A 22756-nucleotide genomic window follows, 5' to 3' on the forward strand; every position below is an offset into this window, starting at 1 on the left:
GCCCAGCCTTAGTCATCACTCATGTTAAGCACATTTGTGGGACAAAAAGTGTTCAAAGTTTGGAAATGACTGAATAAAATGATTTCCGTGTGAGTTAGATTTGGTGAGACAAGCACCGAAATATGACATCAAGCTTACAACTGCAGTAATCAGCAAGATTGTGTAAAAGGAATATCATTATATGGGGTGGTACAGTGACTCAGTTGTTAGCACTGCTGCTTCATAGCACCAGGGACCTGGGTTCGATTCCAGCCTTAGCTGACTGACTGTCTGTGTGGAGTTTGCACATCTGTGCGGGTTTCCTCCCACATTCCATGACAAAATGTGCAGGTCAGGTGAATTGGTCCTGCTAAACTGCCCGTAATGTTAGGAGCATTAGTCTGAGGGAAATGGGTCTGGGTGGGTTACTCTTTGGAGGGTCGGTGTGGACTTGTTGAGGCAAATGGCCTGTTTCCACACTGTAGGGAATCTAATTATATAACAATGTCAACAAAGTTTATTTTGGCTGGAAGAGCTGTTTCCTCATTAGAAATATCCTACAGTAAAGTTTACAACTGTTGACTTCAATCAAAATACAGTATCTAATTCACAATAACATTATGTTACAGAAGGACATACCCTCCACTCTGGATATACAAAAATACACTTTTCCAAAACAAAGTTGAGTAAATCCATCAGGCACAGCAAACCTGTTGCTTTCTGTTAGATCTATAGCATCTGCTGTAAAGGATGAGCTTGTTAGACCCTGCAATTATGAAATGATCCTAAACATTGTTGTACATTTATTGCAGATAGAAATTTTGAGATCTAAGACTTATTGCTGCCCATGATATCAAACATAATAGTGTTTAGCTCAAACTACCAAGGCAGTGAAAACAACATTGCAAAAATGTTTCAACATAGACAAAATGCTGAAGACCTGTAGTGTGGTTTTGATTTGAAACCTTCTGATTCACAGAGGTCATATTGACACATACATTATAAAATTAACATAATTTAGTATTAATTAAAAGTTAAATTAAGTACAAAATAGAGAAAAGTAATTTTCTTTCGCATATCTAAATCAGCTGGACTGGTAGCCTTGAAGAACAAATAAAAACCATTTCTTCAGTTTTAGGTTCAATCCATTTCAAACTTGTTCAAAGCTCTTTGCTTGGTCCGATTGTTGGTTTAATCTCCTGTTTAAATGGTGTTCCTGCAGTGATCTGGCCAGGATGCTCGTAGCTCTTTATTGATGTAGTAATATAGCCATGTTATGAATGGCAGGACTGTAATGAGAACTGCAATGGAAAGTCTGAAGCCGCCGAGATGTCTGCACAATAGAACAGAATCTTATTCATTTCATCTCTATCTGAGATTACACAAAGGAATAATACTCTAAGTAATACATTTGTTGGCTGAAACCTGTGATTCAGTGATTTCTTTTTAACTAGATCACTGGGAGCTGGAATCTACACCATGACTCAGCATAAATATTCTAGGTTCTCATCAGTATGAGCCATTATGATCATGCAAATATTGTTGAGTGTTGTTTTAACTCAACCTCTTCACATACACTTCTGATGCAGTGAGACCTGAACCCAGATTTCCTGACTCAGAGGAACATTACCACTCCACCAAGATAATCTACAAATTGCTGGCTTTATTTTTATTCATTCATGGGATGTTGGCATCACGGCCTGGAATATTGTTTGAATTTTTCTTAAATTCCTCTGGAGCAGTTAGGATTTGAATTATGATCTTCTGCCTCAGAGGTCAGCACACTACCACCACACCACAAGAACCCTCAACTTGTTGACTGCATTAACTGAAGTTGAGTACATTCGGCAAAGGACGTTTATTTTGATGGTTACTTGAGCCCACATAAAGAGACGCCACCAGCACAGGATCAAGTGAAGTCAGGCGATATGTAGCTGTCAGCTTTTAATTAGACAAATTCACGTAGTGAAACGTGTGTTTGGTTTCTTTAATCACCGACTGATTTTCAGGATCAAGAAACATTCATCCTATAGATTTTCACGTGTTCAAGTTAATGGGGAAGCACTTTGCCTTTTAAAGTATTCCTTTCTGCATTACTATTGTACTTTAACATATTAGAGATTAACATTCACAGTGACCTTCAAAACCTTTAAAATGTGGGTCAACGTCTACGTTGAGTATCAACTCATCCAGTGTGGGTAATTACCATTTTGAAATGCTTCCAATGTAAAGATTGGGCATGAGTTTGGATTTTTCTTAAATTAACTGGTTCGGAGATGTCACAACACATTTTTGGAGCAGATGGGATTTGACCATTGACCTCCTGCCTCAGACTGTATGAAATGAGTTTAAGTCCATACAGATGAAGGCATTTATTCAATGATTACTTCACCTTATATAAAGGAACAGTTACCAGCACAGGCTGAGATACAGTGCAGTCAGGAGACACATACCTTTAATGTTTCACTCTGTGAATAACTCTATTCAAAGACTGTGTTTAATCACCAACTGGTTAGTCTTGTGCATCTGAACAACACAGTCTGTATCACTGGCTTGATCACTTAGGCCCAGCTATAAAGCTACTGGTAAATAAACATATATTGAGGGGGATAAAAATTGAAGATGACTATTCAGACAAGAATGGCATGTTGTGACTGAAAAGATTGGGCAAATTAGAATTATTCATTTAGTATGTGCAAAAAACTGGAAGAAGGGATAGACTTATACACCAAGATTTATGGGTACATTCATCAAGAATGCACATGGAAATGAGATGGGCTGCAGGCTGACTGCAGAAAGCACAGGGAGAGAGGGTTCTCCAACCAAACACAGAAACCAAATGATTTGACAATTCTTCCACAGATACAGTTTTGTAATCAGTAATCACAAAATGATAAATATTGTGTCATATATCTTTAAGTTATCCTGAAACTGGAATCACTCATTAACAGATATCACAGCCTTCCAAGTTACAGGGCTGAGCTATTTGTCTATTTTGTGATTTGAAAGTAGCAAGACAATCATCAAACAGAGGAGCTACAATAAATATCTCATATAAACAAGGATTCACATTTAAAAGAAATATAGAATGAAATAAACGCAAGTTCAATATTTTAAAAAGTCAATAGAGGCAACTGACTTTCTTGAGCGCAATATGTGTCATTATTCTCAAAAATTAAAATTCACAATTATACAACATCCCATGGCCATAAGAACCACATATATAAAGCATCACACATTTAAGTGCAGCCAGCTTGTTGTATTGGTAAACCCAATACTCAATTTGCACACAACAAGAATTGGAAAAAAGTTATGGGTGCATTTGCTTCATTAGAGGGTGCCAGATTTTGCTGCTTATCCGGTTGTATTCCGTACAAAATCACAATGAAGCTGAATGATGGAATAAGTGAAATTTAACTCATATTTCCATAAATGCAGGAGAGGTAGTTGCATTTTTGAAGGACTAGTGGATACCCACTGGGTAGTCTGTGGTTTGAAACATCTGCAATGTTTAGCATCTAGTCTGGCCCTTTAAGATCAACATGACTTTTTGTATAACAAACAGCAGTACTGGAGGCAGAACACAATATTATTATCCTATGAAACTGTCCTTCAAATAAGACCAATGAATCTGAATGAAGATTCGTTGATGAGGTGACAATATCTTAGGGTCCAATTGCTCTGAAGGATGAAAGCTTCCAGATTCATAGTTAGCTGCTTCCTCTATCTGTGGCAATGCTATATTAGAAAGCATAAGCTCGTGGTCAGCCAGTCTGAAACAAAAAACTCCTAATTTTGGAGATTTTGGACAGAATATCATTGGAATGAATACATTTGATAAAATCTAGAGTATGAATTATTCAATCTGTCAGACGGCTTGTTTGAAAGATATTGAGCTGTACTCACTTCCCCGAATGTCGACACAAAAGAGTCCAAATAACGATAATAACTAATCCCAGAAACTCCCTGTGAGACAACCACAGTAACAAAATTAGTACGAAACAACTTTGTGACTTAAAGGTAGCAAAACAATTATTGAATAAATTTTATAATGAGATCTCATGTAATAAGGAACTTATAACCTCGTAAACTGAGAAAAGTTGCAGAAGTCCAATGTAAAAAAGGACAGCATTCACACATACTGAACTTCTTCTCAAAGTTAACTCACACCAGCATTTAGAGAAAAATAACTTGCAATTCAACATCATCTCATGTCCTTGGGTCAGTGCTAAGCACTTTACTGCTTATTAAAGTGCAGCTACTTGTTTTACAGGGGAACCCAACTGGGACATGGCACAGTCCCACAAATAGTAGACTAACCAGACAGACCTCATTCAAACACATCATCTGAAAAATGACATCTCTGACAATACAGGGAGAAAGTGGGGACTACAGATGCTGGAGATCAGAGTCGAGAGTGTGGTGCTGTAAAAGCACAGCAGATCAGGCAGCATCCGAGGAGCAGGAGAATCAATGTTTCGGGCATAAGCCCTTCATTAGGAAGCTGTTCCTGGTGAAGGGCTTATGCCCAAAACATCGATTCTTCTACTCCTCCGATGCTGCCTGACCTGCTGTGTTTTTCCAGCATGACACACTCGACAATACATCACCTCATCATACTATAGTGTAACCCTGGAATACATGACATTTCAGATGTTCACAATCTTTTTATCCACAGTTGCAAGTGGTACTAAGTGAGCCAAACTGAAGATTAACAGCAAAGTTACCCAGTCTACTGTGTAGATTGCCAAGCTGTAGAACACCATTAGCTGGATATTAGACCAGGGAGCATCAAGCTCTGTCAAAGAATAGTGCATTTAGATTAGATTCTAAACAGCATAGAAACAGGCCACTTGGCCCACCAAGTCCACACCGACCCTCCTAAGCGTAACCCATCCAGACCCATTCGCCTACATTTAGCCCTGACTAATGCACCTAACACTACAGGCAGTTTAGCATGGCCAATTTACCAGACCTGCACATCATTGGATTGAGCAAGAATACCGGAGTACCCAGAGGAAACCCACGCAGACCCGGGAATAGCCCAAGGTGGGGATCGAACCCGAGTCCCTGGAGCTGTGAGTGCAGTTGTGAGTCCCTGAGGCAGCAGTGCTAACCATTGAGCCACCATGCCGCATGTCTTGCAAAGATCTAAAAGGGCAAAAATATAAACTAAGTGACGGCATGTGGGATTAATTTCACTTATAAAGGATATTTAAGGTGGAAAATGAACCAACTGTGATTGATTATTGCTGAAAAGAGATCTGTTGCCAAAGCTCTTCAACTTGAACTGATCAGGACAAACACAAGAATGCCAAATTTCAAATGATCACAGCTATTCATGTTACAGAGGAGAAAGGTGCTTGGGGGGGCGGGCGGTGGGGCTGGGGGTGGCACGAATACTGATTGGTTGAGGTGTTGGACAAATAACAGGGTTCCACAGGCTTCCTGGGAAAAAGGCACAATGTTTGAACATATTTCTTTTGTTTGGAGAGAATCCCTTCAGTATAAGTTGAAATCTGGCATTCTTACAAACACCCTCCTATGTGCAAGATGGAAAGCTTCGGCAATGTTTCTCCTTTCACAATACTCAAACACGCTTGCTTTTAAATGAGTGACTGACGTGAGGGGAAATGTTATTGATTGTGTCAGTAATGTTGTGAAAATGGAAGTTGTGTACCGTCCTTCCTCCTCTTGGAAAATGTTGTTTGTTGAAGCTTGATGAAGCCGCCAACCCCACAGGATTCCTACCATGGAACACATGTACATGTGCAATTCTGAGAGACTTCTCCAGATGAAGTTGTCTACAAGAGGTTAGAAGGTAAAAATGATGATGAGAGACACAAGAGCAACATTTCAGATAAGCAACTTCAAAGTCTATCCCATCTCTTTCACTGCTGCCACTGGAATGGATGAAAGACCTTGCAATTACATAGGATCCCTTTCACAGACTTGAGACACCCAAAACCATTTCTCAGTCACTGGTGTGTCTTTGACATGTTTGCGGTCTTGTAATGAAAGGAACTGCTGCTAAACCATTTGTCCACAGGAAGGTCCCACAAATGATAATATGATAAATGACTGATTCATTTGTCTCAGTGATAGTGATTAATTAGTTAAAAGCTGCTGCACATTTCAAAGGAACGTACCTGCTCTTCAGAACTATGCCATCTATGAAGGTTTAACTTCACATTTGAAAGATGGCAGCAGTATCAGCTTAGACTACATGCTATATTTCCAGACTGGAATGTGAATCCACAATCCTCTGACCGAAAGACAGGAGAGCAGTAATGAGGCTAAGTATTATCCAGGTTGTTCCTCCCTTTACCAAGTCCATCAATTGTGAAAGAGTTGGGTTAAAAACATGGATCGGTGCCAGTGAACATTTGAGATGATTTTAAACAGGACACTTAGTTCGAAACCCAAGAAGAATGAGAGAGATGACAGTGAGTATTCAATTGTGCTCTGAGATTCCGTAGCTGAATCAGATCTTCTGATAGCACAGATGCTGTAATTTAAGTTTTATTTAAGATTAAAGGTCAACCCTGCATTCTTAAAAACCCAGGGGTAGCACACACAGGCAGTTATAGTTTGATCTTGTGTAGTTTGTGCAGTTAATGATAAATGCACAGAATAAAGGTGAGAGTTCCCACTCAGCTTAAAGACAGCAATCATAAGGAGAAAAGAGGTTGGAGGATTTGCCTAATTTGAGGCTAGAGGACAAAATCTACAGAATTAAAAGGCAGTTAGCCTGACTTGTTTGCAATTTGTAAGCCCTGAGTTCAGAAAGACAGAGAGGATTTCTCAAGACTGTAAACCAGCTGTGAACTAGAGCAGAAAACCAACAAAATGCACGGTATTTTTAAAATTTTCTGTTCAAGGCAATATGTGGGAAATGTAAGGCTCGGTCCTGCATTGAAAAAGTCACAAATGTTTATAAGGCAACTGGGCAAAACACTGACAAGTTTCCAAGGAAGTGGACAACCTTCAAGAATCACATAAGTAGCCAAAGATTTTCTAAGGAGAACGATAAATGGAAAGGGAATGTTCAGTACAGGATCTCATTTTAAAGTGTAGCTGACTGTGTTTCATTGTGCTAAAGTAGTATTTTTTTCACACTGTTTTACTTGACATAGTTCATTTTACTTATTTAAATCATGGAATTTTAGAGCTTCATTCTTTTAACAAAGAAATGAGATTTTAAATTTCTTTTTAAACATTGATATTCTCTATGGGAACTGGAACACATGGAGATGTATCAATCCATGGAATTTGGTGGTAGATGGCAATCAGTAAGATATTTCCATATTTATGTTTGATTTGATGCTCTGTGATTTCATAGTATCTATGTCAATGTTGAGGACCTCCAGGGTCACTGTCTCTTGACTCACTACCACTGTACCATCATTTCTGAAATGTCTGCTCTGCTGATGGGATAAGATGGGAGCTGGTGATAGAGAACTCTTGGATATTAATGAACAAATATAATTCAGTAATTATGACCATATCAAGATGTTGCTCAACTAGACTGTTGGACAATTTTGGCACAAGTCCCCAGAGGTTAGCGAGGAGGTTTTTTGCAGGATTGACATGGTTGGGTGTGGCCTTGGCATATCCGATGCATCAGTCAATACCAGGAAGCAGACCTTGTCTTGTTCTTTCCAAATTTTTGGTAGCCAACTGACACAACCAAGTAGCTCGCTGCCACCACTTCAAAGGGCAGTTTAGAATCAATCACATTGCTAGCAGTCTAAAGTCACATATTAGCCATACTGTTTAAAGATGACAGATCTCATTCAATCAAGGACATTAGTGAATCTGATGGGTTTCTAATGACAATCCAGTAATTTCCACACCAACACCGAGATTATTTCATTTTGTTTCAGGTTTACTTAATTCACTGAATGCAAATGCCCCAGCTATCATGACAGCAACTTATATCTTTGGATCATTCATCCAATCCTCTGCATTGCTTATCCAATAGCATGACCAGTACCTGGAATACTCAATGCTAGTTCAATACATTTCTAATTTCTTTACCATTCTCTATTCTTTGCACGCAACTACTGAGTGTGCAAAAAGATAACTACAAAAACACCAATCAAAATGGTATTACTGTGCAGGGAGGGCATTTGTTTTGGGGTCATTTGTAACACACATTGGCCAGAGAAATTGCCTAACATTGCATGTGAAACATAATAGACTGAAATCATAGAATTTGGAAGAAATTTCTCCCCTTGGTGATGGGATCAATGACCATGGACATAAATTTACAGTAAAGGACAGGAGATTTACCGAAGGTGGGGGAAAAACCTTTATCCCACCCAGAGGATGGTGGGAATCTGGGACTCTCTGTTTGTAAGGGCGGTAGAGGCAGAAGTTCTCATAACATTTTAGAAGTATTTAGATGTGCACTTGTGATACCAAGGTAAAAACAAGGTCTGCAGATGCTGGAAACCAGAGTCTAGATTAGAGTGGTGCTGGAAAAGCACAGCAGGTCAGGCAGCATCCGAGGACCAGAAAAATCGACGTTCCTGATGAAGGGCTTTTGCCCGAAACGTCGATTTTCCTGCTCCTCGGATGCTGCCTGACCTGCTGTGCTTTTCAAGCACCACTCTAATCTAGACTTGTGATACCAAAGCATACAAGTGTTGGAAAATAGGATTAGAATAGTTAGGTGGCTGTTTTTGACTGTTGCAGATTCGATGGGCAAAGGGCTTTTTTTCTGTGCTGTAAACCTCTATGAATCTATTCTGGGGATGGCAGGGCTTTGAACACAGAACTAAGGAAAGCACTTGCACTGAATAATGTTCAGGAAATCAGAACCAGCATCAAAGGGAAACCTGACAACAGCTCAGTCACAAGCTGCTTAACAGGAAATGAAAGAAGATCACTTTTAGACTAGAAGCATGAATGGGTCATCATCATTCAGGACAAATGACCATGTACTTAGAGAAAGCAAGGAACTGATAAATGTAGGAAATTACCTTTCAAGAATATGGTACAGGTTAAGAGTGGGCTAGGCGAAAATGAGTACTGCAGATGCTGGAGTTTAGAGTCAAGTGGGTGTGCTGGAAAAGCATAGCAGGTCAGGCAGCATCCAAGGAGCAGGAAAATTGTGTTTTGGGCAAAAGCCCTTCATCAGGAATGAGTGGGATAAGAGTGGGCTAATCAGGTTAGTTGCAGCAGCTAACCTCTTGGCAGAGAAATAACAAATGCAATAGGATATTTCCATTTTCCATACCAGTTCTGTTTACAGCTTTTCAGGTTTAGATAGCCAATTTAGTGACAAGGACCTGTCAGTGTTTCTTACCCTGTGGACATTATTACTGAAGCGAAAATTTCTCAGTCCTTAACACACTTTATAAGCATTAAGACCAAACCCTCACACTCGTCAAATCTGCATAAGAACATTCCACGACAACCAACATTTATATAACTTATGTGCATAAAATTTACTGAGGGGAGGCAATTGATCCAGAGACCCAGGTTCAAATCCCACTACGGCAAAACGGTGGTATTTGAGTTCAATAGAGTCATAGTCAAAGAGATATACAGCATGGAAACAGACCCTTCGGTCCAACCCGTCCATGTTGACCAGCTATCTCGACCCAATCTAGTCCCACCTGCCAGCACCTGGCCCATATCCCTCCAAACGCTTCCTATTCATATACCCATCCAGATGCCTTTTAATATATACAAAAAAATCTGGAAATAAAAGTCTAACTATGACAATGAAACTATTGTCGATTGTAGAAAGCCCATCAGGTTTTCTCATCTTAGGGAAGGAAATTCTGGTTTACATGTGACTCCAGACCCACAGCAATGACTCTAGGGTTTGGCAACAAATGCTGGCTGAGCCAGTGACACCCACATCCTGAGAATGAATAAAGACAAAATGTAGCCTTTTAAACTTATTAACTTATTAAAATGTACCAAGGAGCCTTACAAAAGTATCAGCAAACAAAATTTGACTCTGAGTGGCAGAGACAAACAAAAGCTTGGCTAAAGAGGTAGGTTTTAAGGAGCAACTTAAAAGGAGAGCCGTAGAGATGTGGGGAGAGATTTTCAATCCATGGGTCCCAGACAACTGAAAGCACAGTTGCCAACAGCACAGCAATGAATCTTGGAATATGCAAGAGGCCATACTAGGGAAGCGTAGGAATGGCAGAGGGCTGTGGAACTTGAGGATGTTGCAGTGTTAGGGAGGGTGGTAACACCATGAGATTTTTCATAAACAGGGACTAATTAGTAAAGTTAGGTCACATGGGATTCAGGGTGAGCTTGCCAGTTGGATAGATAATTGTCTTAATAACAGGAGACAGAAAGTGATGGTGAAGGGTTGCTTTTCGGATTGGAGACCTATTACCAGCAGTGTTCCACAGGGATCGGATCTGAGTCTTCTGTTGTTTGTCATTTTTATAAATGATTTGGATGAGAATATGAAGGCATTGTTAGTAAGTTTGCAGATGGCACAAAAATTGGTGGCATAGTGGATGTGATAAAGGCTTTCTAAGATTACAAAGGGATCTTGATCAACTGGGTCAATGGGCTGAAAAGTGGCAGATGTAGTACAATCTGGACAAATGTGAAGCATTGCATTTTGATACAACAAATACGGGTAGGACTTATATAATTAATGGTAGGGCCTTGGGTGGTGTTGTAGAATAGAGAGACCGAGGAGTTCAGGTACATAATTCTTTGAAATTTACGTCACATATAGAAGGAACCAAAAGGTATTTTAGCACGCTTGCCTTCATTGCTCGGTCTTTTGGGTATAGGAGTTGGGAAGCCATGTTGAGGTTGTGTAGGACATTGGTGAGGTCGCTTCTGGAATATAGTGTCCAGTTCTGGTCGCCCAGTTATAAGAAAGATATTATTAAGCTGGAGAAGGTTCATAAGAGATTTACCAGGATGTTGCCAGGAATGGGAGGTTTGAGTTCTAAAGAAAGACTGGGCAGGCTGGAACGTTTTTTGCTGGAGCGTAGGAGGTTGAGAGGTGACCATATAGAGGTTTATAAAATAATAAGGGTTATAAATAGGGTTACTGGTAGTTGTCTTTTCTGTAGGATGGGGTATTTTAAGACAAGGGGGCACATTTTTCAGGTGAGAGGAGAGAGATTTAGTAGAGACATGAGGGACATATTTTATACACAGAGGGTGGTTCGCGTGTTGAATGAACTTCCTGAGGAAGTGGTGGATTTAGGCATAATTACAACAGTTAAGAGACATTTGGATAAGTACGTGAATAGGAACAATTTGGAACGATATGGGCCAGGAGCAGATAGGCGGAATTAGTTCAGTTTGGGATTATGTTGGCATGGACTGGTTGGACCAAAGGGTCTATTTCCGTGCTGTATGACTCAATGAGAGTCAACACACAATCAATCTTTCAATTCAGCAGTAAGTATAATGGAGATGCCGATTTAGTGACAATATGCTATATACCTGTGATTGGTGGATTCAACCCAACGAGGAAGGACAATGCAGCAGGGATTACATAGGCAACCTGTTGGCGAAAAGGGGTCAATTAAAGGTGATTTATAATGAGAGGTTCATTTGTGTTTTGCTGAACATCCATAAATACATGTTACTGGACAATTCTTTAAAAAAAATCCAATCTATAATCAAACATACTTACAATCCATATTCCTGCATCTGGATCATTAATCTGTGACAAATGAGAAAAACAAAATACGTTTTTGAAAAAAGGTTTTGAGGTGGAATCGTACAGAATCATAGAATTTTACAGTATTGAAGGAATGGAGATTCACAATTGTTGGTTGCTTCACTATTGAATTTCAATTACAATACAAGATGTGTAGTGTGCAAGATGAAATGATGCTAAAAATATGCAGCAACTTGTGGGTATTACCCTTCATTTCTGGGACCTGCACACTTCCTAGATATGCATAAAATTAAACTGTCATAAAGTCACTATAGTTCCAGAACACCATAAGGCTGCTCTCTCAATACAGAGAGAAGACCGGCTGTGAGTTTAACCAGAGGATCACCAGGCCTCAGTCAGGGGCAAAGGTAGGGAAGGTGGGACATTCATGGTGACCCTCAGCCAATACTGTAATTGAACCTTCACCGTTGGCATCAAACTGCACCGCAAACCAGTCTAACCAACTGAGCTAATCAACCTCCAAAAAACTGCCAGTAATAGTTAAGATGCTGAAATGTAAGCAATACACAAGGGGAAACAGTAGGGTGTACTGTTTACCTTATAGTGAGGAGACCCTCAGTACATGCAAAGTACAGCAGTGTATGTGTTGATGGTGTTGCCAGCATAAACAATTTAAACCTCATAAAATTGTAATTACATACAGAGTGGTGTTTAATTTTGACTTCTGGGCTTTTCATTACCTTTAAATATCAATGTCCCACATCATTTTTTTCATTTTGCCTGATAAAATACATATTACAATTATAAGTCTAACTAATAAAGTAATTTTTAAACTACTGACTACATCTACATGGGTTGCATTATAATGGCTTACAATGTACTGCACTAGCAGTGTTTCAGTGCCAATAAACATGACAAATGGTTATTAAACATCAAAAATAAGAGCTGGGAGTGGGCCATTCAGCCCTTTGAATCAGCTCAACCACTCAATATGATCATGGCTGATCATCCAAGTCAGTACCCTGTTCCCACCTTCTTCACAGTTCCCTTGTTCCCTTTAGCCCTCAGAACTGTACCTAATTCCTTCTTTAAAACATTCAATGTTTGGCCTCAACTGCTTTCTGTGGCAATGAATTCCACAGGCTTACCACTCTCTGGGTGAAGAAATTTCTCCTCCTCTCAGAGCTAAAGGAGCATCCTTAGGCTGTAACCCCTGGTTCTGGACTCCCTGGTCATTGGGAACATTTTCCTGTGTTTACCCTGTTCTGTCCTGTTAGAATTTAAAGCTTTCTAGAGATTTCCCTCTCATTCTTCGAAACTCCAGTGAATATAGTCCTAACTGATCCAGTTCTCTCTCCCTATTCCTGCAGATTTCAAAAATACTAAGGCTAAAAGGTTATCACTTTTTCACTAAGTTAAATTATCGTGAACTCACTTGAAACATTTCTGTGGTAAGTGTCATGTCTATAATTATTAATACCGGACACAATCTTGGCCTTTTCCTTGCTAGAATGTTGATGTCACAAAAAAGATGTTGTAATTTAGGAACTTAACGTTATAAAGGATCAGATTGACACAAATAAAGAAACAACATAAGGAAAATATGTGGGCTTCAGATGATAGTTTTCCTCAGTGACTAATGTTTTTCTGGCCATGGACAGAAAAAGCATTAGTCATAAAATTCCCATCCATCTTTTCAAATTGCTCTGTAGTCTTGCCCTCCCTATCTGTAACCACTTTCAGTATCACAACCTTTCCAGTTATCTAATTCTTCCCTCTTCAACAACCTCCATTTCACTTGCTTCAGCTCCTGGGTCTAAGGTTTTGGCATTCCCTTAAAACTCTCTGACAAAGTACCTACCTCGCATCCTTCATTTGTGATGTTCCTTAAAAATCTACCTCTTTGACCAAGCTTTTGCTCACTTGCCTTTAATGTTGCCCTTTGTATCTTAATTTTCTTTTTGTAAAATGCCTGCATGCAATAGCTTGGGATACTTAATGTTCAAGGTGTTATATAAATGTACAGACACTATTGTCTGGAAGTGTGTTGTCAAATCTTCCTCTGTTTTGCCATAATGTCAAACCTGACTGAAAGCATCATGCTACATGAGTTGCATTACAATGGCTCATGGTGAGCTTAGTGTACTGCACTCGCGGTGTTTCAATACCAAGAAAAAAAACGACAGTTACTAAACATCGAAAATAAGAGCTGGAACAGGCTATTTGTTCCTTCAAGCCTGCTTGCCATTCAACATGATCATAGCCCATCATACAACCTAGTGCTCTGTTTCCACTTTCTCCCATAGCCCCAATCCCTTTCACCCGAAGAACTATGTCTAACATCTTCTTGAAAACATTCAATGTTTGAGCCTTAGCCCCATGCTGGATGGCAGTCAAGGCACAGCCTAATGAGTGTTAGGGTCAGTTTCTGTCTCTGTAATTGCTGCGGACAATAAGTCTATTGTAACTAAATCAGTGCTAGCCAAAAGCCAAGGGCCAATGTATTCCATCAAAAGGAAGTAAAACTGTCAAATAGGAAAGGACTACACGTCAATCTCAACACAATGAGGAAAGACACTGGCAAAAATGTTGAGAATTGACGAGATAATAAGGAATGTGAATTAAAAAATATAACTGCAAGAGTAAATCTTATTGCAGTTTGCATTAGACATGTTGACAAAGTGCATATAACATTATGCAGCCTGTTCATAATACATTCCAGAGGTACTACAGAATAGCTAATAAGCCAGAATTATTTCAGAAGTTCACTGTTCACCAGACTTTGAACTGCAAATATGCATGTCAATGACTTCGGTGTCATCAGAACTTTCTTCAAAAGGTACATCTGCACAAAAACCTTGGTTATCCAGAAAAAGCAGCACCCCAACCCCCACCACAATATACTTTCAGTACCCTGTCAATATCAGCTTTGTGTCTGGCGTTGTAATGAACCATGGTAATGTTCTGTACACTTTAATCAAAGCATAAATTTCAAACAAAAATATTCTCTATTTTTCTTTCCTGCTGGTTCTGATGACCCAATTCCACAGCAGCTAACTGATCTCTGGTACCTCAGCCAAGTAGCTATTCCAATGCAATGAGTGTCTGTAAGCTACCTTCACAAGGGCTGAACATGGAAATAGAACAATACAGCACAGGAAGAGCCCCTTCGGCCCATCATGTCTGTGCTGATCTTGATGCCATTCTAAACTAATCCCATCTGCCTGCACATGGTCCGTTTCCCTCTATTCCCTGCCTATTCATGTGTCTGCCTAAATGCCTCTCAAATGCTGCTTTTGTATCTGCTTCCAACATCTACCCTGACAGCATGTTCTAGGCACCTATACCCTCTGTGAAAAAAACGCACCTCTCCTTTAAATATTCCCCCTCCTACCTTAAACCAAAGCCCCCTAGTATTTGACACTTACACCCTTAGGAAAAATAACTTGGACTATCCACCCTATTCCTGCCTGTCATAACTTTATACACTTCTTTCAGGTCACCCCCTCAGCCTCCGATGGTCTAACGAAAACAATCCAAGTTTGTTCAACCTCTCCTTAGAGTTACTAAGCTCCAATCCAAGCAACATCCTGGTAAACCTCTTTTACACCCATTGTAATAACTTTGTACTCACTTGTAGCCACACATAGCATCAACTGTGTGCTTTTATATTCCACCTTTAAAGTTCATAGAGTCAAAACCAGGACAAAATTCAGCAGTTCGTTACATGAAGAGATATTTGAAAAGGTGAGTAAAAGATTGGACAGAGAAGTAGATAATGTCTTACAAGAAGGAGAAGAAGCTAGAGAGATTTAAGGGAATCCTAGAGGTTAGATCCCAGGCAGCTAAAGGACATACTCACAATGGGAGCTGGTGGAAAATGGGATGCACAAAAGGCCAGAGATGGAGAAACAATGATGCTTCTAGATTCAGAGGAGCTACAAAGAAAGACCATGGAGGGATTGTAGCAAACTGGTGAGATATTAACATTTCGGCATTGTTGGGCTGGGATGTAATAAAGGTCAGTGAGGGCAGGCTGATGGTGAATTAGATTCAGTGTGCATTTAGGATGTAGGCAGCAACAGAGTTTAATGTGAAATTAAGTTTACAAAGCCTGGGGAATGGGAGGGTAGACAGGGGATGATAGAAGTGAGTGAGTTTGAGGGTGACAACAGTGTTGATAAGGGTTTCAGATCTTTGCAGCTATAATTCTTGGGACTATGAGTTGGAGAAAGAACCCCAGCCCATTCCTCCTCTCCATCTGTCCGCTCCATATAAAAGCATGGCATAAAAAAGCAAAGAGGTTACCTTCAACTGAATGAAACACTGGTTAAATCAGAAATGGAGCACTATATGCAGTTCTGGTCACGGCATTATAAGAAGGATATGATTGCACTAGAGAGAGTGGGATCAGAGGAGATTTACTAGGATGCTGCCTGGGTTGGATGGTCTGATGTATGAGGAAAGATTAGAGAGGCTGGGGTTATTATCTTAGAACAGCAGAGGTTGACAGGAGACCTAATAGAAGTGAATACTTTTATGAAGGGTATTTGTCCATTGGTAGAGGGCAGAGATTGAAGTTAAAAGGTAGAAGGTTAAAAGCAGGGTTGAGCTGAGGTTTCTTCATCAAAAGGGTGGTAGGAGCCTGATAGTATGGTTGAATCTCCCAATTTAATTTAAACACTATTTAGATATTCACCTGCATTGCCTTAGCCTCCACGGCTATGGGTGAAAGATGGAAAAAGAGAATAATGTAATATAAAGATCATATCTTTTCATTTTACTATATTTTGATTGTGATCTAAAATGGAAAAAAACATTTATTAAAACCAAGGGCGGTGTAAAGGATTGCGATACTTTTCCAAAGTAAGCTACCGAACACTTATTGTCAGTGCTGTTTGTTCAGGCTGGCAGGACGGAGTGCGGTGTCTATTTGCACATAGGTACATGGTTGTATACTTCTGATGATGCTCAGTGTTCACCATCACAACTATGAAACTGACAGCATTCTCGGGTAACTACACACCAAAGGGTGTCGGTGAATGGAGATTTGGCCAGCAACATGTAGCTGACTGGTCTGGGGAGTGGTGTCCCCTTGTTAATGACAAAGGCCTTCTGGTTGACAACAACTTTGCAATTGACTCCCAGGTAGTTGAAGAGCTTGTGGGTGTTCATGTTTGGATAGAAGCCACCAGACTTCCAGCAAGGTAGGAGTTGTCCTTTCTCTCTGCAGGAAAAAAAACACCTCAAGCCGGAAGTAAGCCAGTTTATTTTCCCTCATCAGTCGCTGTAAGCTGTGGCTTATAAGTGTGAATCAATCACTCTCTGTTTCTTGCAAACATGTGAATGTACCTGGAGAAGGAATTTCAAGGAGCAGCAAATGCTGACAAGCCAAATTGAGCATCACAGCAAAGTCTGTGGACATTGATCAGCCTCCCCAGTCTGTTCCTCCACCCATGATACCCATTTACTTGTGTCTGTCTGTACCTGTGAGTAGGGGTGTTTTATAAGAGATGGAAATGTGTTGCTGGAAAAGCGCAGCAGGTCAGGCAGCATCTAGGGAACAGGAGAATCGACGTTTCGGGCATTAGCCCTTCTTCAGGAATGAGGAAAGTTGGTCCAGCAGGCTAAGATAAAAGATAGGGAGGAGGGACTTGGGGGAGGGGCATCGGAAATCACTTACCCCTCAATTTAAAGCTATGTCCCCTCGTGCGAGCCATCACCACCCGTACTTTGGCAGAAAGACCTTAGATAGTGATTTCTCCACATAGATTGTGCTGGACCTGCTGAGTTTCTCCAGCTTGGTTGTTCCGGTGGGTTTGTTGCAAGAAAGAAAACATTGTGCATTTCCATAGCACCCTCGCTGCCACCAGACACCTCAAAGCACTTTATAGCCACTGCAGTACACTCTGAAGCCGAGCCCCCGCTGTGAGGTAGGGAACACAGCAACCAATCTACACACAGGAAAGTTCCTGGAAACAGCAATGTGCCTATGATCAGATTATCTGATATCAGTTGAGGGATAAATATTGATCAGGATACAGCAGGGAATTGGCCAGTTCCTCTTCGAAACAGAGCCGGCCGAAGGAGGGGGCAATCTGACGGGGGAGTCACGGAGGGAGTGGTCTTTACGGAATGCTGGTAGGGGAGGGGAGGGAAATATATCCTTGGTGGTGGGGTCCGTTTGGAGGTGGCGGAAATGGCGGCGGATGATGCGCTGTACATGGAGGTTAGTGGGGTGGTAGGTGAGGGCCAGTGGGGTTCTGTCCTGTTGGCGGTTGGAGGGGCGGGGTTCAAGGGCGGAGGATCGGGAAGTGGAAGAGATGTGGTGGAGGGCATCGTTGACCACGTCGGGGGGGAAATTGCGGTCCTTGAAGAAGGAGGCCATCTGGGATGTGCGTTTTTGGAACTGGTTTTTGGAACCTGTTTTATAAGAGGGTTAGCGTTTTATTTAGTAGAGTTATATGTCAACAGTACATAATTGTTCATCTCTCATCAGCGTTCCCTCTAATATTCTTTCCAACTGCATGGGCCTCCAAGATCCAAGTGTGGCAGCAAATTCCAAACCAAATGTCAATGCCGAGATCAATGTGCTGACACATCATCATACACAAACCTTAATGTGCAGTTTAGAGGGACATATTGCAGCCATAAACTATTTGGTTGCAATAAATAATGACCATTGTTCGGCACAGAACCTGGCTCCTGCTTTCTGTCAACCTGGGTCTGAAAGAAAAATAAACTGAAGGATTTTGCAAACTTTAATAAAATCTTTAACTTCTGTGATGTTTTAATGTGCTATCCTAATGTAGTTAGATCTTTTTTGAGTGGTAGATGCGATGGCTGGCCACACCCAGCCAGGCTGCTTCTATTGTTCCAACTTTTAAAAAATCTTTGAAGGCCTCCCAAGTTGTTTACTTTATGGGCCTTCACTAGCCAGCTTGGTGCCTCTGTCTTAAAACCTCACTACAAAACAAAGGATAAAAACACACCCCTTAAAGCCATAGCATTGTCACAATTGAGACCCTAAATGGAAAAAGAGAAAGGCAAACAGGTTTAGGGAGAAAATTCCAGATTGTAAGATCTAGGAAGCTGCAAGTACAAGCCAGCTATGAGATAACAATTAATATGATAGAAGCACAAGAAATTCATGATCACCATATTCAGTGGAGCAAAAGGAATGATTGACAGCAACTTGTGGATTTCGATGTTAAATTGAGTATGTGCCGTTACCTGAGGATGCTGTCAGTTTCAGTTGTGGTGATGATGAACACCAAGCATCATCATAAATAACCACAAAATCCTTTTGCAGAATGACAAATATAACAGAGAGCTCTTCCCTGAAGATTTACCAATTACCTTTGACAATAAGCATCTCTTTAAACTCATTCCCTACAAAATAAGTTTCTATTTTTATTTGTTTTTCCAAGTATGATTACAGATGACGGGACTACTGGATGAGGCAGACCCCAACATGAATCATGATTTGATAAATCATAAGTTTGATTGTTTTTGGTTTCTAGTTCCTTAACATGGTGGTTAGTTACAACATGGGGCTGCAGATGTTCTTTAATCACAGAATGTAAGCTTTGTACACAAAAGAAAGAAACCCAACAAACCAGCACTAAATATAGTAAAGAGATCTTAACTCAAACATTAAAATGAAATGTCTCCAACACCATGCATTACACTGGCTCAAGTCAACAGAAATTATACTCCTGTATCTTTATTAAAATTTTTACTTAACATGCTTCTTCTACTTTCTTTTTCATGAACTGTAGAAACAATTCCTCTCAGAGTCTGGCATAACATTTTCACAATACCGATAGGCTGTTTTTGTCCCAACTTTAATAGGAAGATTTAGATCTCAAACTCCTTGGCTTAGAAGTTTCACAAAAACACTATTGCTCCAGTGATTGTTTCCAATGAATTGAACAAACAGAAAACCTTTTCTCATGGGAACTAAGCTCTTTGTTTTCTTCTAAACTGTAGTCACAACCACTAATGGCTTTGACCTGTGTATCTGTCATAAATTAAAAAGTAGAAAGATCTTGTCCTTTATCACCCAGGGCTCTACCAGTCTCTTGACTCAAGTGGTACATCTTCTTGAAACGGGTCAGTGTTCAAGAAACACTTTCTGACTGTTTAAAAAGACCTTTCCCAGCAAAATCCACATCTGTTTGTCTCTAGTTCCAAATCAATAACAATATTAATAATATAATTATACATTAAACTTGTTTCATCACAAAAGAACAACAAATTACATTTATACAGCACATTTAACAGAGTAAACAATCATTTAGTCATTTCATGTTGCCATTACATTTATAAGACATCAGGTCAGATCAAGAAGATAGCCAGGTCAGACGATCGAGAGTTTGGCCAGAATGAGATGCAAAGGCGCGAAAAGAGAATTGCAGAGCCTGGGGGCTATCTCAACTGAAAATGTGGCCAACAGCAATCATAATCAGGAATGCACAGCAACAGGTCACACTTGGATGCAATACTTTATTTCAAATATGAAATACTCTCATTTGGCCTGATGCAGTTTTCTAGTTACAGCCTGGTCTGGGGGTAGCCTCAAAGAAGTTGGAATTATTCACAGAGTGAAGGAAATTGACCAACAGCTTGGTCACTAGCGAACTCCTCCATGCATTTCAGTGGACAGAGAAAGTCGGAGGGCTTTTCTTTAAAAATCTCTCCCCGATCAGTACAATGTAAACAGAAGTTAAGGCAAGTGCCAAGAATCCGAAGGGCTTTCCTAATCGTGGAGTTGGGGCTTTGTCATGCCGACCTGCTCCCTCGGGTGTTGGGGTAAGGTTTCTTGTCCCGCAGACTTGCAAGGAATGAGAGATGGCACTGACCTGCACGTAGGCGGCGAGCGCGAAAAAGAAAGCCATGCAGAAATTGCAGGCTCTCCAGAAGAGGAGACAGAGCGGGGCAGGGATCGCTCTCTGGAGAACTGCCTGCGATTTCACTGCCATGTTCCTTCCGCTTCCTATTTCTCCTGAGAAACGAATCTGGGAGGCCTAACGTGCGGAGTGGGCGAACCACCCCTTACGCTTTACGTGTGCTCTGGAGAACCGGACCTGAATTCCCCCTTGTTCGTGCGGCAGCTTTCTGCCAAAACAGAGGACTCCGTGGAAATTCGCATCAGCAACTCCAAAGCAGGCTGCAAAAACTGTCTTTCAATGACAGTGCAAGTTGAGAAATGGGTCGGAGCCAGCGAAACCAGTAGAACCTATTTTGCAGAATCAAAACTCAAACACACATTATCCTAACCTGACCCAGACTGATTTTTTAAAAAACTATTTTGTGGTTAAAGTGACCCCTTGACATTCAGACAACTGTTTGTCAGTGCATAATTTAAAGGTGGTTTTGTTTAAGAAATCTTTAAAGTTTCTGATTTTTAATACTGTCTAAATGACATGCTCTCACTCCTCCCTGACTCTGCAATCGCCTCCAGACCTACAATCCACCAAAACTTCTGCTGCACCCCTAGCTGCAGGCCGCTTCAGAGTCTCCAGTTTGAATTCCTCCGTCAGCGGCACTATGTCGTCAGTTGCCTGGGCTCCCAGTGCTAGAATTTCCTCCCCACTCCCCTTGTTTCAGACACTCCTTGAGACAGAGATATACAGCACGGAGACAGACTCTTCCATTCCGACCAGATGTCCTAAATAAATGTAGTCCCATTTGCCAGCACTTGGCCCACATCCCTCTGAACCGTTCCTCTTCATGTACCCATCCAGGTGCCTTTTAAATGGTATACAGAGGAACCTTGATTATCCGAACGAGATGTGCAGACACTATTTCATTCGGTTAATTGATTATTCAGTTAATGGATTTCAATGCCTTTCCTCTGGTGCTCAGAGTTTTCTAATAAGTCTGCTCCCTGTTCAGGAGACTAGTAGCAGCACACTGCGCACGGAAGTGCTCGCCTGCCCGCAACACCACCTCCGCCTCTCCAAGGCAGCTGGACTAGACACCAACAAGGCTGCTACTGCTACTGCTGCCTGTTGGGGGTGACTCTCCAAATAGTTCATGCGCACGCACACGCACACAAAACATTTTGACAGGTTCCACCTTTGCCCTATACAGGACAATGTTGGAGAGATTATCTGGGGAAGGAGGGTTTAGGGTACACTCCTGTGTAGAACTTCAGGGAAAGTGTGGGAAGAGAGAGGAGGTGGGAGGTCAGTCATTTAGAGACGGTGCCTGCGTTCCCATCAGTCCTGGGCTGATCATTGTAAACTTCTAATCATTGTAAACAAAAGATGCGATCAGTGTTGGACACATGGCTTTGATGTAATGTTTCTGTTGGGACGTCGAGATCTCCTTCGGATAATCCGATTTTCAGATAATTAGTATTTGGATAATCGAGGTTCCCCTGTAATTGTACCTGTCTCTACCACCTCCTCTGGCAACCCATTTCATATATGCACCCTCCTCTGTGTGGAAAAGTTGCCCCTTAGGTCCCTTTTAAATCTTTCCCCTCTCAAACTTATCCCCTCTAGTTTTGGACTGCCTTGCCCTGGGAAAAAGACCTTGGTTATTCACGCTATCCAAGCCTATCATGATTTTATAAACGTCTAAAAGGTCACCCCTCAGCCTCTGATGCGCCAAGGAAAATAGCCCCAGCCTATTCAGCCTCTTCTGATAGCTCATACCTTCCAAACCCAGCAACATCCTTGTAAATCTTTTCTGAACTGTCACAAGTTTAATAACATATTTCCTATAGTAGGAAGACAAGAATTGAATGCAACATCTCAAAACTGGCTGAAACAATATCCTGTACAATCACAACATGACTACCCAAATCCTATACTCAATGCACTGACCAATAAAGGTGTGAGAAACGAAGCTCACTCACTTCAATAACTTCAGTCTGAGACAAGATCTGAAGCAGTAGTATTGTTTATTACGCTCTTGCAAGAGGGGTGTGGTGTCTATTTAAAAGGTAGTCACACACACACCGAGTTTAACAAGTAACACAATATTTATGTAATTCATTTCTCTTCCCTCCCCCCATTGCTCCTTTCCCACTACTCTAAGCATGACGCCCACTACTCTTGTTTATCTCTGAACTCATCCGGCCTTGTCCATGACAAAATGTTTATCTCTGGCCTCACAAGGCCGTTTGACCACATC

General features: G+C 40.9%; 1 protein-coding gene across 1 annotated transcript; it reads right to left on the reverse strand.

Moving 5' to 3' along the window:
- Positions 1 to 400: 400 nt before the first annotated feature.
- On the reverse strand, positions 401 to 20715 carry tmem220 (transmembrane protein 220). Its single transcript, XM_043714456.1, has 6 exons — positions 20473 to 20715; positions 11621 to 11650; positions 11428 to 11488; positions 5660 to 5783; positions 3886 to 3945; positions 401 to 1312 (listed from the first exon to the last, which is right to left on the reverse strand). Exons 1-6 carry the CDS (start codon positions 20590 to 20592, stop codon positions 1183 to 1185), a joined length of 525 nt encoding a protein of 174 aa, XP_043570391.1. The 5' UTR covers positions 20593 to 20715; the 3' UTR covers positions 401 to 1182.
- Positions 20716 to 22756: the final 2041 nt, after the last annotated feature.

The sequence above is a fragment of the Chiloscyllium plagiosum genome, chromosome 24 (assembly GCF_004010195.1).
Source record: "Chiloscyllium plagiosum isolate BGI_BamShark_2017 chromosome 24, ASM401019v2, whole genome shotgun sequence".
In the NCBI taxonomy this organism is placed as follows: Eukaryota; Metazoa; Chordata; class Chondrichthyes; order Orectolobiformes; family Hemiscylliidae; genus Chiloscyllium; species Chiloscyllium plagiosum.